At 39.4% G+C, this 12,622-nt stretch overlaps 1 protein-coding gene across 1 annotated transcript in view; it reads right to left on the bottom strand.

Moving 5' to 3' along the window:
• Positions 1-12,622, bottom strand: part of DOPEY2 (dopey family member 2) — a 44,632-nt gene that overhangs the window by 17,293 nt on the left and 14,717 nt on the right. Inside the window, exons 7-17 of the mRNA XM_010141140.1 lie at positions 12,244-12,344; positions 11,669-11,783; positions 9,174-9,294; positions 8,524-8,643; positions 7,819-7,924; positions 7,142-7,333; positions 5,669-6,362; positions 3,874-4,142; positions 2,941-3,093; positions 1,814-1,914; positions 947-1,137 (exon numbers count right to left, since the gene is read on the bottom strand). Of these exons, the coding sequence (XP_010139442.1) occupies positions 947-1,137; positions 1,814-1,914; positions 2,941-3,093; positions 3,874-4,142; positions 5,669-6,362; positions 7,142-7,333; positions 7,819-7,924; positions 8,524-8,643; positions 9,174-9,294; positions 11,669-11,783; positions 12,244-12,344 (2,163 nt within the window). The remainder of the gene's footprint in view (positions 1-946; positions 1,138-1,813; positions 1,915-2,940; positions 3,094-3,873; positions 4,143-5,668; positions 6,363-7,141; positions 7,334-7,818; positions 7,925-8,523; positions 8,644-9,173; positions 9,295-11,668; positions 11,784-12,243; positions 12,345-12,622) is intronic.

Here is a 12,622-nt window from a genome sequence, read left to right as displayed (position 1 = left end):
CAGCTGCTCCCCATAGGTCTCTGTTACATTTGTCTGTTCCACGTTTGACACACAGATCATACGTGATTTACGATAGTTCTCATTACAGGTCTTAAAATAGTCACTTTCCTACTGTCAAATTTAGCCTGTCACAGTAAAGACACCCTGCCACATTCCTAAATTTGAGTGGCTAGAAGTCATCTCCAATTGCAAACATCTCTCTCTGCTACTATGTCTTAGCTCTCGTATACTTCAAGGTATACGCCACAAAGGCTTAGCTCTCCTCTTAAATCAAAATGGATCTTCTTTGGACAAAGACGTTTTAATGTTTAGAAGACTGTAGAATTAGTGTTCTTTTTTTGTGTGTGTGGTGTGCCCAACACCAAGATGTTCCTCACAACCCGTCTGATTATTTTAACATGATGCTGAGGGAATCATTAACAAAAAATATTCTGAATAAAGAAACCTAGTATGAGAGTGCATGGTGTGCTTGGGCAAGAGTGGGTGTAGAGAGTGAAAACTGCCTGTTCATCCTGCCTACGTGAACAGTTCCTGGACTGACATAGCCACCAAACTGCTTCTGGATTTCAGCTGGTTGCAGACCTAGTTTTGCTCCAAGAAAGGATCCTGTGAACAGTGAACACACATGCAGTATGGATCACCTGGGAATGGCAATGAGAAGTGTGGGACAAGATCCCAGAGCAAAGCAGGGAGCAACCCAAACCAACAGTGTAGGTGCAGCCACCATAATAGAAACGATCATTAGGCCTTCGGCTAGCATGACTTACTCCTGAACTCTGTTTTAGGCATTGCCAGAGGTACTCAGATGAGGAGGAATGTATGGAACTGATACAAGACGACTCAGGTAATAGGATACCACTGCACTTCAGAAACTGCCTTCCATAGGTGTTCAGGAGTATGCAATGCTATGTTAGCACTTACAGTTTCAGTCCAAGAACAGTTTTACCTGCTGAATTTTTCTGTTTGATGTAGTGAATGGACGTGCGCTGTGTCTTTGGATGAAGCAGCAGCAGCAGGACTGGTTCAAGAATCCGTGCAACATCATTAAGTGAAAGAGCACGGATCAGCCAGCCCTGTGCTGCAGCACCAATTGCGCCATCTGAACAATTGAGACTGTCCAGTACCACAAACAGAGACCTGAGCGGAGAAATCAGAACGAAGAAGTACAATTGAAATCCCTCCAAAAGTTAATGCAAACAACAAAATAGTGGCAGGGAACAGACATAGTGCATGTTCAAGCAAGCACCAGCCAACGGCTCATGTCTGCTAACAACAGCTTGATCATGCACATTTTCCCGAGTTGAGGTCAAGTACACATGCGTTTGTAGAACAAGGCCATACTTATACTCACACTCTAGAAGAGCAGCATCTTTTAAAGTTCTTCCAAATATTTATTTGGAAAGACTTTGAATGCTTTTCTCTCATTTTATACAAAGGTTATGATCTCATAAATAGGAAGTAAAATTAACATAACTTTTTTTTCCCCACAAGTAGCTGGTTTTATTTTCTTTGGAAAAAAATACGTAACCTACTCCAAGATAAAAAATGTCTGCTATGCAGAAACTTTCTGCAAGCTACTATTCATATATGAAGCTCTTTCTATTTTTACAGAACCTTCCTTCACACAAGGAAGTGCACCATGCACATAGAGTGCTTTGCAAAGGTACTAGGTACAGTTGAAGATCTTCCTTTCACTCATTTTTTTGTCCTCTCTACAGAAATATTTTTCCCACCTCAGAAAAAAAAAATGGAACAAAGCATGACAGAGTTCAATACATAAATGTAAGTCTAAGCCAGTGGAAAGAGAAAATACCTATCAAAGGATCGATTGTGAGAAGTCACTCTGCTGCCTTGGATCTCTCTGGTCAGATGCCACAATACAGAGAATCTGAACAGTGCTTCCAGCCTTGTCCCCTTTGCAAGGAAACAAGACAGATATATGGGGTTTTTTTCAGCATTTATTTTCGAGTAAAGTTTTAGTGATTTTTAAGCCTCTAGCAGAACAACCATTATTGTGTAGATGACTGCTAATCCTTCTCAGGTAGTTTGAGAGCACTTTTCTATTTTGCAGTAGACTAAACCAAAATGCCATGTACCCGTGAATGCACAACCAAAACTTAACAGCCACAGTGTTTGTCGGAGCAAATAAAATGTGTCAGTAGGCCAAAAAGGTAATTTAGGACTCTTGTGTATAAACATTTTAGTCTTGGTTTGGTGTTAGGGAGGTTTAGAAGTTGGATGACAAACAGGAAGACATTGGCATATTAGGTAGTGTTTATTATTGGTAGTTTTGTTTAAAAGCTTTTAGAAGATTTCCAAACTTCTAAGTTTCAAAATTGCAAGTGCTAAGATACGAAAACAACACTGAAGAATGAGGGTGGCTGTTTTAAGTTTTATTGTGCAAGGCACTTCTCACAAATACACTGTAAGTTATTAAAGAACTGTTCTGTCATTAAACTAGGCAACTAAAATAATTAATAACTGGCTCACTTAAAACATAGATTACTTATTATGAGATCTCAATACTAAGGTGGACACAGGGTCAACATTATGTTGACATACACTTAAAATGTAACAAAGCCTTTTGTTGGAATACAAAGTTTACAAAATCAACACAAAATAAAATTATTTTTAAACTGGTGAAGCTGCACCAGTTTGGAAATACTGATGAAAACTGCAAGTTTTTAGATATGACATGGTTTGGGCTGAAACTAAAAAAGCTCCAGCATTGTCTGAGAGAGCTTGTACTGAGGGATTAAATTTAGCGGTAGTCCCACGATGAATAAATCCCAAGGAAATGGAAAGTTGGACTGTTGAACTCCTGGAAAACAGAAGGACCATGGGGGTGAAGATGTGGGGCACAAGGGAACTGGAGGCAGTCTGGGAAGCAATGGAACAACTCTACAATGAAGAAGGAACTTCAGCGAATACAGGACTTACTTTATCACGGTCCAGAAGGGCATGGCAGATAATGTCTTCACAGATATTTGCTGATGGTGCCAAGCAGTGCAGCCTGTAGAACAGTTCCACACAGGCAATATGATGCTCCCGTGTCTCCTTGTTCAGCTGATTCCAGAGCACACAGGCTACTCTCTAGGGGAGAGGCAGGGGGGAAGTAATTTTTCTCCCTGACTTAAAAGCTTTCTACTGCATAAATGCATAAATGTCCTCTATTACCAAAAGGGATTTCCAAACTGTCTTGGTTTAGCAAAGAGCAAGAATGCAGGTCATACACTCGCACTAAAGGAATGCAACTTTCCTGCCCTAGTAGAACAGGTAATTCAAATGTACATGCACCAGAAGTTAAGAAAAATACTTCCGCTTCTATTTTTTGGGTCAAAACTTAACAAATTCTACATGTGACAGGCACAGCAATTGGAAACATGGTAATTAAGAAAAAAAATCTTGGAACCAACCCTCATACCAACACTATGAGAAGGAAAGCATCTTTGAAATAAATATACTAAAAAAAAAATAGGATGGAATGCTTTCATTATTACTCACCCACTAACATCTTCTCTTATCTGAAAACTTTGGAGTGGTATCAAAGCTCTCTAAAGTGTAGCTTTTAAGCTAATGAATCCAAACCTTTCAAGTCAGAAATCAACTATACCTTCCCCACAACCTCAAGAATTGGGCACAAAACCAACTAGCAATTTGAAAATAACCTTCCACTTTTGAACATCCTGTTGGGAAGCACATGAAAAAGAACACAATTGCTTTCAAATGCATGTGGAAGCACAAATCAGCGATATGTCATTGTAACACAAACATGCTGCCCCCAAACATCCATGCAAATAACGTTTGCTTTCCCACCCCATCCTCAAAGGTTCAGTGTAGTTGGGCAGTAAAAAAGAAAAATAAAAGTGACACCTGGTAGAAATCTGTTTTCTCTGAGATGATCTTTAGAATTCCAGGAGCAATGGGAGGAAGGGTGACCATCTGTAGCTTTCCAAAAAAGGGGTTGTGGCCAGACACTTTGTACCGCTTCATTCTGTCTTCTATTACAAGTGCAAGCGACTGGGAATGGTTGATCACCTCCAGCAGCGTGAAGATGGACACGTTCTGAACATAGCAGTCATTCACACAACAGCATATTGTCATTAAAGACTTCAGCCACAGAGGGAAGCTGGTATCACAACCTCCTCAGAAGATAAGTGAGAAAAAAGTTGTTGAATAATCTCAAGTTTATGGCCATATTTTCAAGCATTAATCAATCAAATTCACAGGACCAAGAGACAAAAATGACTGCCCAAATCCAACTGTTATGCTATCATCAAGTCCTTTACTTCAGAAGGGACTTGCTTCAAAGCAAGTTATAATCTTTTCTCTGTTTCTCCCAGCAGAAAGCTCTTGCAGGACCACAGTAAGCTAACAACTAGTGGAATTCTGCTTTACAGTTTATTTTTATTCACAACTATTTTTTACAGCTGCTGGTTTCTAGGTGTCATTGTCAAAACCAAGAACAGAGGTCTGCTGATCCAAGGATGCTCTTTTAGGTAGCATTGAGTCATATCACTTCAGAAACCACGGAGCACACAAGGAACTGATAGGGCTAACATCAAATTAAGCCATCTTTGTCTCTCCTGAGCGACTAATCAGATAAAGTTTTATTACGGCTTGACTAGAGACAGTCTGAAGTATGAATTCACACCTCTGACTTCAAAACCAAACATTTTAACGGCTTTACTACTACAATAAAATGACCATTCTTCCTTCTTCACATCAGACAGCTTTTGTATCACATTCAACCCAGACCTTCGTTATCAGAAGTTCTCTCCTTTTGGCTTTAAACCTTACTGTATATTCTCCAGGGTGTGCACTTGAAAAGAATTTTGAAAATAAGCTTCTATAATCCTAGGATGATATTCCAAAAAAACACAATGATGAAAGCAAGTCTTCTAAGTTCAGCTACATTGCTGACCACATGAAAGGCATGGCAAATACGCAAAAGCATCCACGACAAGCAGACAGTGCACCTATGCAGATTGTGGGCATATCATCACTTTGCTAAGGAAGATTCCAGAAATTTGGAGTGAGGTTAGGAAGAGAACCCGATTTTCCAGCTTCCTACCTCTCCAAACACTAGAAACCCACCTCGTTAACTATCCTTCAGACCAGTAACTGCTCCCTCTAATGCTAATGAATGAACTTGAATGTGTGGAACAAACATTCCCTCCAATTATACAAGATTATTCTTACACGTTAGCTTACATCAGCCTCCTTTGAATTCTGAGGGTTAGGGATAGAGCTGTTTCTGTTATGGTTTAGAGCTCCAGTTTTCCACCTATAGCCATCTTCCTCTAACACACCTTTATTTTTTTTGGAGGGGGTGCACACATGGATGGCAGGGGATGGGTTTCCTGAAAATCCTGAGCGACGACACAAGGCTCTACAGGCTTGAAGGTCTTTTTGTCCCTTCAGCTACAAGTTTCATAGTGAAAGCCTTCAAAAGAAGGTGAATTTAAAAAGATTAGTAAAAAATGTCCCTCGGCTGCAAAACACAAAATACACGCTGACGTGGGTAAGTCTTTAATTTGCGTGCAACTTGCCTTCAGCCCTGTCAAAAGGCATTACTACTGGCTCTGGTCGCATGTCTTGCAAATAGCCAAGCTGCTACCTGCATCCTAAGATGCTGAAGTTGTCCAGTAAAGGAATCTTTTCTTACCTGGAACCTGAAATAGAGTGACATACAACTGTTCCATCTCCTCCTCCGAAAGATAGACTGGGAATGTGGTACAATCCAACAAAAGGTGACAAGCTGCAGAGAAAGCTTCCTTGCAGTCACCTCTAAGGGGTCCCAAGACAAGCATCACTTGTTCAAAGTCCCACTCTTCATCTTCCTTCTCCTTTTTGTTATCAGAGTTGCGGTCAGAAGGAAGGGGATTAGAACTCCTGTTCTTGAACGGTGATCCTCGAACTGAGAACAAGTCTGAAAGCATTTGTTTAAACTGAGGTACGGTGATTTGCTTTGCATCCCATGGACTCTTTTTCTTGCTAGCACTTTCAGGTAATCTGTAGCCATTCTCTTTTTTCTCTTTTCCACTCAGATTAATTGCTGAGATGCTTTCATTACCTGTTTCTTGAAATTGCACCCCAAAAATATATTTACTGGAAAACTTGGCAACCAGCTCTTGGATGCAATACAAAGTCTTTTGAATGCTCCCCCCTTTCTTCCAGACATCGTCTCTCTCAAGGGTGACAGTTGGCACCCCCAAGTGCTGAGAGAGCTCTGGGGAGGAAGCACTTAAACCAATGCCACTGTCTTCTGACTTCAGGGGAGGGAATGGAGTCTCATCCTCCTCCTGCAGCACAGCCTTAGTGTCCAAGCTTATGTCCACATTTTCTTTTTTCACTGGGCTCTAAAACAGCAATGTTAACGTGTTAATGTGGCACTGCGTAGATCATTTTGAACTACATAGAACTGTGGCAGGCACTGGGGAACGACGACAGAACACAATCCCTAGTATTTGCAGTTTCCAGATACAGATCACTTTTACGAAATCATGGAAATAGTTATTTGTAAGCAGTTCAATTCAGTGGCATTTAAAACCTAATGAATGTTTGTATAATCCTCACACCTTGATTCAAACACCAACAGATCCATAGCTACTGGTACTTAGCAAATGGAAATGTTTCCTTAGAATCAGTTCACCAGTAGAACAGCACTACATATGTTGGATTATTTCTAGTCAAATGCATGTATTTGTTCTACTGCAAAACTCTGGCAGAGCTCTGGTGTGATTGCTTTATGGTCATTTCCTACCATGGTCTCTTGCACACAAATAATACCACTTTGTGTTAAACTAAAATATTAATTGAAAGCCTTGCATACCCAACCAGCTGTAAAGCTGGGCTTGATTTGGCAACTGTATGATGTTGAGCGACTTTTCAAAACTCTTAAGATCATGTTCTTCTCAAGAGGCAGGGTTATAACCCCAGTTGCAGACAAGACTATACTCCTTCACTGTCACGAATAATTCAAACGAGTCAGAACTGAATACTCAGTAAGAATCGGATAGCTCTGGAAGGGGCTAAAGAAGAAGAAAATCCTTATTGCTGCAGTTATCATCTAGGCTTAAGTTAGGAGAATTAGCACGTAACTTACAAGTTTAAACACGAGTAGTTGAAAAATACCTACCCCATTTCCACTTCCTGTCTCAATGTCCAAATAGGAAGGGGGCATTTGCACTTTGCTAAGCACTTTAAAACAGGTCTTTAAGGCATGAGTGAGTTCTGGTAAATCTAATACTTCCGTATTTTCCAGGAGAGACTGTACCATATAACTGAGCATTTGTGGAAGATACTGAGTCTGCACTTCAGAGTAGAGCTCCTAAAATAAACAGGCATTGCTTAGAACAGTTACCACATATTATTATTATTCAGCTGTCTAGCAACACTGATCAATGTTTGATAAAGTCAGTTCATGAATAGTTAAGCTGCACAAACTTGCTTCAGTGCTATTCCTTCTTTCGTCATTCTGCATGATGAACACTGAATCACGCCCTAAAAATCTGACGCTAGTCAGCCAGCTACTGAGAGACCAGAAAGTCCCATGAAATTATTTACCCAAGAAGCAAAAGATACACTTTTTCATTCCTTTGGTAGAATCACCACATTTTAAAATACAAACTATTTTTTATTTTGCTAGGCAGTAGCATGAGTAGCTATATATGTCAGCACATAAAACTACACTTTGCAGAACATAGCGTGCATATGCACGCCTATGTTAATTTGCCTTTTTTCAGTTGATGTGATCACAATATGAATTACTTGATTTTAAGTTTCTTTGAAGCAGTTAACTTCAGGTTGCCTTACCAAAGGAATCACATCCAGAAGAAACACCAATAGCGTGCAGAGCTCTGAAACTGTAGGAGGAGTGCTGATATTTTCAAGAGGATATCTCATCTGTGTGGATTTGCTTCTGGATTGAGAGAAACATTATTATGTAAGCGTTTTTCATGTCAGAATCCTTGTTACAATAAAAAAGCTTCATTAAAAGCAGCACAGAATATTGAAAGACTTCTGAAGCAAAGTAAAATGAGAATTCTAAAACAGCAAGATAAAAAACTCTGTCAAAACCACCTAAACTGTACTTGCATGTGGATGCTAAAGTGCTTCTAATTTTCACATTAAATTCTTATACACAATCCTACTACTTAGACAGTGTAATCTTCTCCTCCATATTTAGAAAGAGTTAAAAACTTAGATATCTTAATTTTTCTTCAAAAAACCCCACCTGTTCTGCCAAGGAAGACCTCTCCACCTCCCCACCTGAACTTTTTCCTGCTCCAGCTGTCACTTTGAAAGTAGTTTATTTTGTTCTCAGGTTGCTGGTTTCCATCTAATTGTTTACCTGTTTGCATTCTTGAATTATTTTAGAATGTATCTTACATATCTGTCTGATTCTAACATAGGTTAGGTCCCTTCCGGAATTTAAATGCTTCAGTAAACTTTATCTCACACAGATAGCTCTTAAGTGACATTTTTAAGAGGAGTGCTATTGTTTGACAACATAAACACCTGAAACAATCTTCAAAACATCTGGTCATGTAATCCCACAGGAAATCTGTGCTTAAGGATGTGATCAGCAAATTGACTGTTTTGACAATTTCTGAAGCATTTTTGTTCTCTTTGATTGCACTGTGTGAAAGGGGAAAAAAAGGAGGGGGGAAGAAAAGAAACAAATGTCAGTGAAGATTCTAAGAGTACGCACATCACAGTATTAGCTGACACATTCCAAAATCGTACACGCACTCCATCCCCCCCACCCCCCCTTCTTTACAAACTAAAAGACATCAATTGTTTTAATTCAAGGACTAAGTCATTCTGGAATAGCTAGGGTTTGAACACCTTTCTCCCACATGAAAGAAATCAAGCCTTCAACTTTGAAAATCAAAAAGCTAGGAGTTCTGTTGCCAGACTGACTCTTGGCCAACATAACTGGATTTAATCAACACCAATCACATGCTGTGTACTTCAGTTTCTTCTCTGCCAAATCAGAGAAATCTAGCACGCGTGGGGAAAAAGGGAAGTCATAGAAAAATTTTATCTTCTGTAGAGAAGGTCATGTTGTTAAAAGCTTAACCTTCCTCAAACTAGTTAATTTCAGTTACGTTAGCTTAACATAAATGATACAGTTTTAGTTCATAGTTGAAAACTGGTAGTTATACCTTGCAAGTATGTTGCCACTTTGATTGTAGCTCAGCTTGAGATCAGAACCAAGTGCATCTTTGCAGTAAAAATAAAAGCCTCTAACAACTTCAAGGAACAGATCCCCAACAACTGGTGGCCCTGCAATTGAAGGAAGAAAGAATCCAGTAGTTGCACCAAAGTCATTGCTAGGCAGCTCACTTACAAACATGTATAGACTTAAATTAGGGGTAGCTAGACTAAAAAAAAAAACCACAATCACCCAAGAAGGAAGAAAATGCTTGCATAGCTTTTTGAAATGTCAGATTTTTCCAGTCGAAATAAAATGAAATATGTATTTAAATATTTGTTGGTTTTGTTTTGGTTTGTTTTTAAATTCTAGTTAAATACCACCTGTTGTTCATTTTAGGAGCTTCTTAAAGTACTACTTGGAAAGCCATAGCGCTGGTTCTACATTACACTTAAATCACTTCGGTAGGGCACCTATACTGCAATCATGTATAAGTGGGCATAATCATAGCGGTAAATCTGCAGTTACGTGCCAGATACAATCCCCTAAGGATGTATCCAAAAGGAAAACAAGCAGATTTCCCAAAATACATTTAACGTAATAGTCTTGATTAAATTTTGAGGGACAGAAACTGGAAAAATCAGCAAATTGAGAAAGTTGAAAGCCTAAATAGATTTTAAAAAAAACCCCCAAAACAATAAAACCAATGTGTTCATAGGCACTCAGTTTTCAAGGGTCAGGAAAAAAGTAGTTAAAATGACCAAGAGTAACAGAAAAGGTCAAAGATTTCAGTTATGTTTTAGTTACTTATCTTTAAAAAAAAAGTTGCATTGCTAAATCCACTTCACAAGGAAGTGAAAATCACATTGGCTTAAGGCTCAAGAAGTTCTATTTTGTGCGCTGACTGAAACAGAAAGATTAAACTGTATAATGCAGTTCAGCTAAGTAACTCTTCAGATTAACAATGATTGTCAGCCAAATAAAACATAGAATAGCGTACTATCTGTCATCTACTTTCTAAATTAGATTAAACAATAAATTTATAATGTAACAACCTTAATATCGTCTTCAGCATTTTTGTCAGGAAATAAAAATGCTTCATATATGAGACTTTAATCATGATAGATTTTTTTTTCAGCTAAAAACCAGCAGAAGGAAACATTAGTACCACTGTCTTATAAACAGACTAACAACTGCTTCTACTAAGGAGGCGCTGATTTGTTAGATAAGCAATACAGAGTCCTCATTTTTACTGGCAGTGCTTTGATAATTCTTTGATATGAAATGTTCTTACAAGGACTTTCCTGACCTCTGAAAGAGGATAAGTTTACCAGATACAGAAGCCTGCAAAACAAACTGCCACTCAAGTATTCAGTTTCAGTATGCGAGTTTTATTCAAGTCTACAGGCTTAGTCAATGATAACGTCACTGCCCTGCTCAGGGTAATACCAGAACAACACTTTGGGATACAGTCAGTTGTTAAGACTCTATTAGCTTTTAACAAATTCCAGTTAACCAGTCACAGGCTTCTCATACCTGTCAGATTCACAGAATATAATTTCAAAGATTTATCTCTTCATACATGGATATTACAGAATACTATTAAATACTAAAAATTTGTCAAGTCACTTTGGTTTAATTTTTTGATGCAGAAAGGAGAACTTGCCCTTTAAAATAAGGGCTGGCAGAGCCTCACCCTTGTCATGCGGGCAGCTTCATGCACACAACGGGACAGACATGTGATAGGGGAGAGGAGGAAATTCTTCACAGCTTCATTAAGAAATCTTGGATTATAGCTCCCAGAGCAGCATCAGGCCCTGGCACAAGCTGGCAGTGCCACCAACAGAAGCAGCCCTAACTCCCCACACCTGCAACAGGTTATTTCCAGATGGAGCACCTGCAGGTAAGTGGTACTGCCCACTTTGGCAGCAGTGCCACCACAGGCTAGCTGCCTACGGGACTGCAGCAGCTGGAAAACCAGCACAGTCATGGGAGTCTAATGGAGCTGCATAGGAAGGCTGCAAGCACAGCCAAGCCCTGGAAACAAACCCAGGCAAGGGCAGTACTGGCAGTTTTCCAGACAGAAGCGGCTGTGTATAGCAGAACAAAAAGAGGCCTGACAGTATTTTAGAGAATAAGCTCCAAGGAATGAATTGGGCAGAATATTGCGACTAGGGCAGAAGGGGTTCTTTTTAACTGGCACCTCAAATCACAGTTCTGGGCATGGAAGAGCATTATCCTCACTAGGATAGATCCATGCTACACAGCGGCGTGCTCTGCAGAAGGGCCAGAGATAATCTGGAGAGGGTCCTTGCTCCAGAGCACTGCTCTGAACCAGGCCCAAGGCAAGGAACAGAGCCCCCTGCACACTAATACACAATGCAGACATATTCAGAATTAGGTAGAAGCGTGCAGGGTGTTGTCTTCAGTCCTACTAACAAAGGTGACGAACACCAAGTTGTAACAGCCGTTAGCAGTCATAACAGCAGTGACAAGCAACATTACCTATTTCAGGTTTGTCAAGGAGACTGATTAGGATGCGGAAGGGTTTCAAATAAGCTTGATGCTGTTCCTCTGTATCAGACTCCGGGAATTTCTGATGTAAAATTTCAATCAAACTCTAGTAAAAAGAAAATACCAAAATGTTATAGGTAGAAGTGAGACTGCCATTTTATTAAAGTGTTTCTAAATTTGATTTTCTTTAGTCTTTGTTGATTTTGTTTGTCTGTTTTGTTTAGACAACAATAGAACTTCAATTTTCCATACAGGGTAGACAAATCAATGACATCATCTGTACCCATGAGAAGCATTTTTAAATAATTCAGGTAGTTCATCAAAGATTCTACTCTTCGGTTTCATTAGACTCTGTTTGTATTGGAAGCACATACAATATTGGAATAAATACAGCACATCAGGCATTCAGATAGATGAAAGTATAACCACCAAAAGGGTTTTATCTTTAGGGACAGAATAAGAAGGACAAACCAAGTAGCACGCTGAACAATTCTAGATACACTTTGCACTAACATTTAGAAGGATCTGTATATATCATAATACATCTGTATACAATGAACACCAACCTCAACCAAAAGATCTTTAGAATATTTTCCAAAGAAATAAATAGCATGGTCTTCAGAAGTTGTTGAGTCTGGGGCAAAAGTACCTCCTTTAATATCAGAGCCTACAAGATAAACAGAGGCATCAGGAGTCTGGAGAAACACTACAGCACAGAGCACCTCACAAACATCGTTGATACAAATACTGAAACTACATTGCATTTTTAACCTTTGTCATTTTAACACTTTGCTTGAAACTAGCTCACGTACTGCTCAAGGACAGCACACATACCAGTTCGAGGCATCCAAATGTTCTGTACTGAAAGTAAATCAAAACCAAGGCCAGATCCAGACATGGGGTCAGCAAGGGCAGCCTTCATGCAATGACGTGGCTGCAGCTCTT

Source organism: Buceros rhinoceros, unplaced genomic scaffold, assembly GCF_000710305.1.
Source record: "Buceros rhinoceros silvestris isolate BGI_N320 unplaced genomic scaffold, ASM71030v1 scaffold20148, whole genome shotgun sequence".
In the NCBI taxonomy this organism is placed as follows: domain Eukaryota; kingdom Metazoa; phylum Chordata; class Aves; order Bucerotiformes; family Bucerotidae; genus Buceros; species Buceros rhinoceros.
Note: the sequence above shows the minus strand (reverse complement) of the source record. Positions and strands in the feature narration are given on the sequence as shown.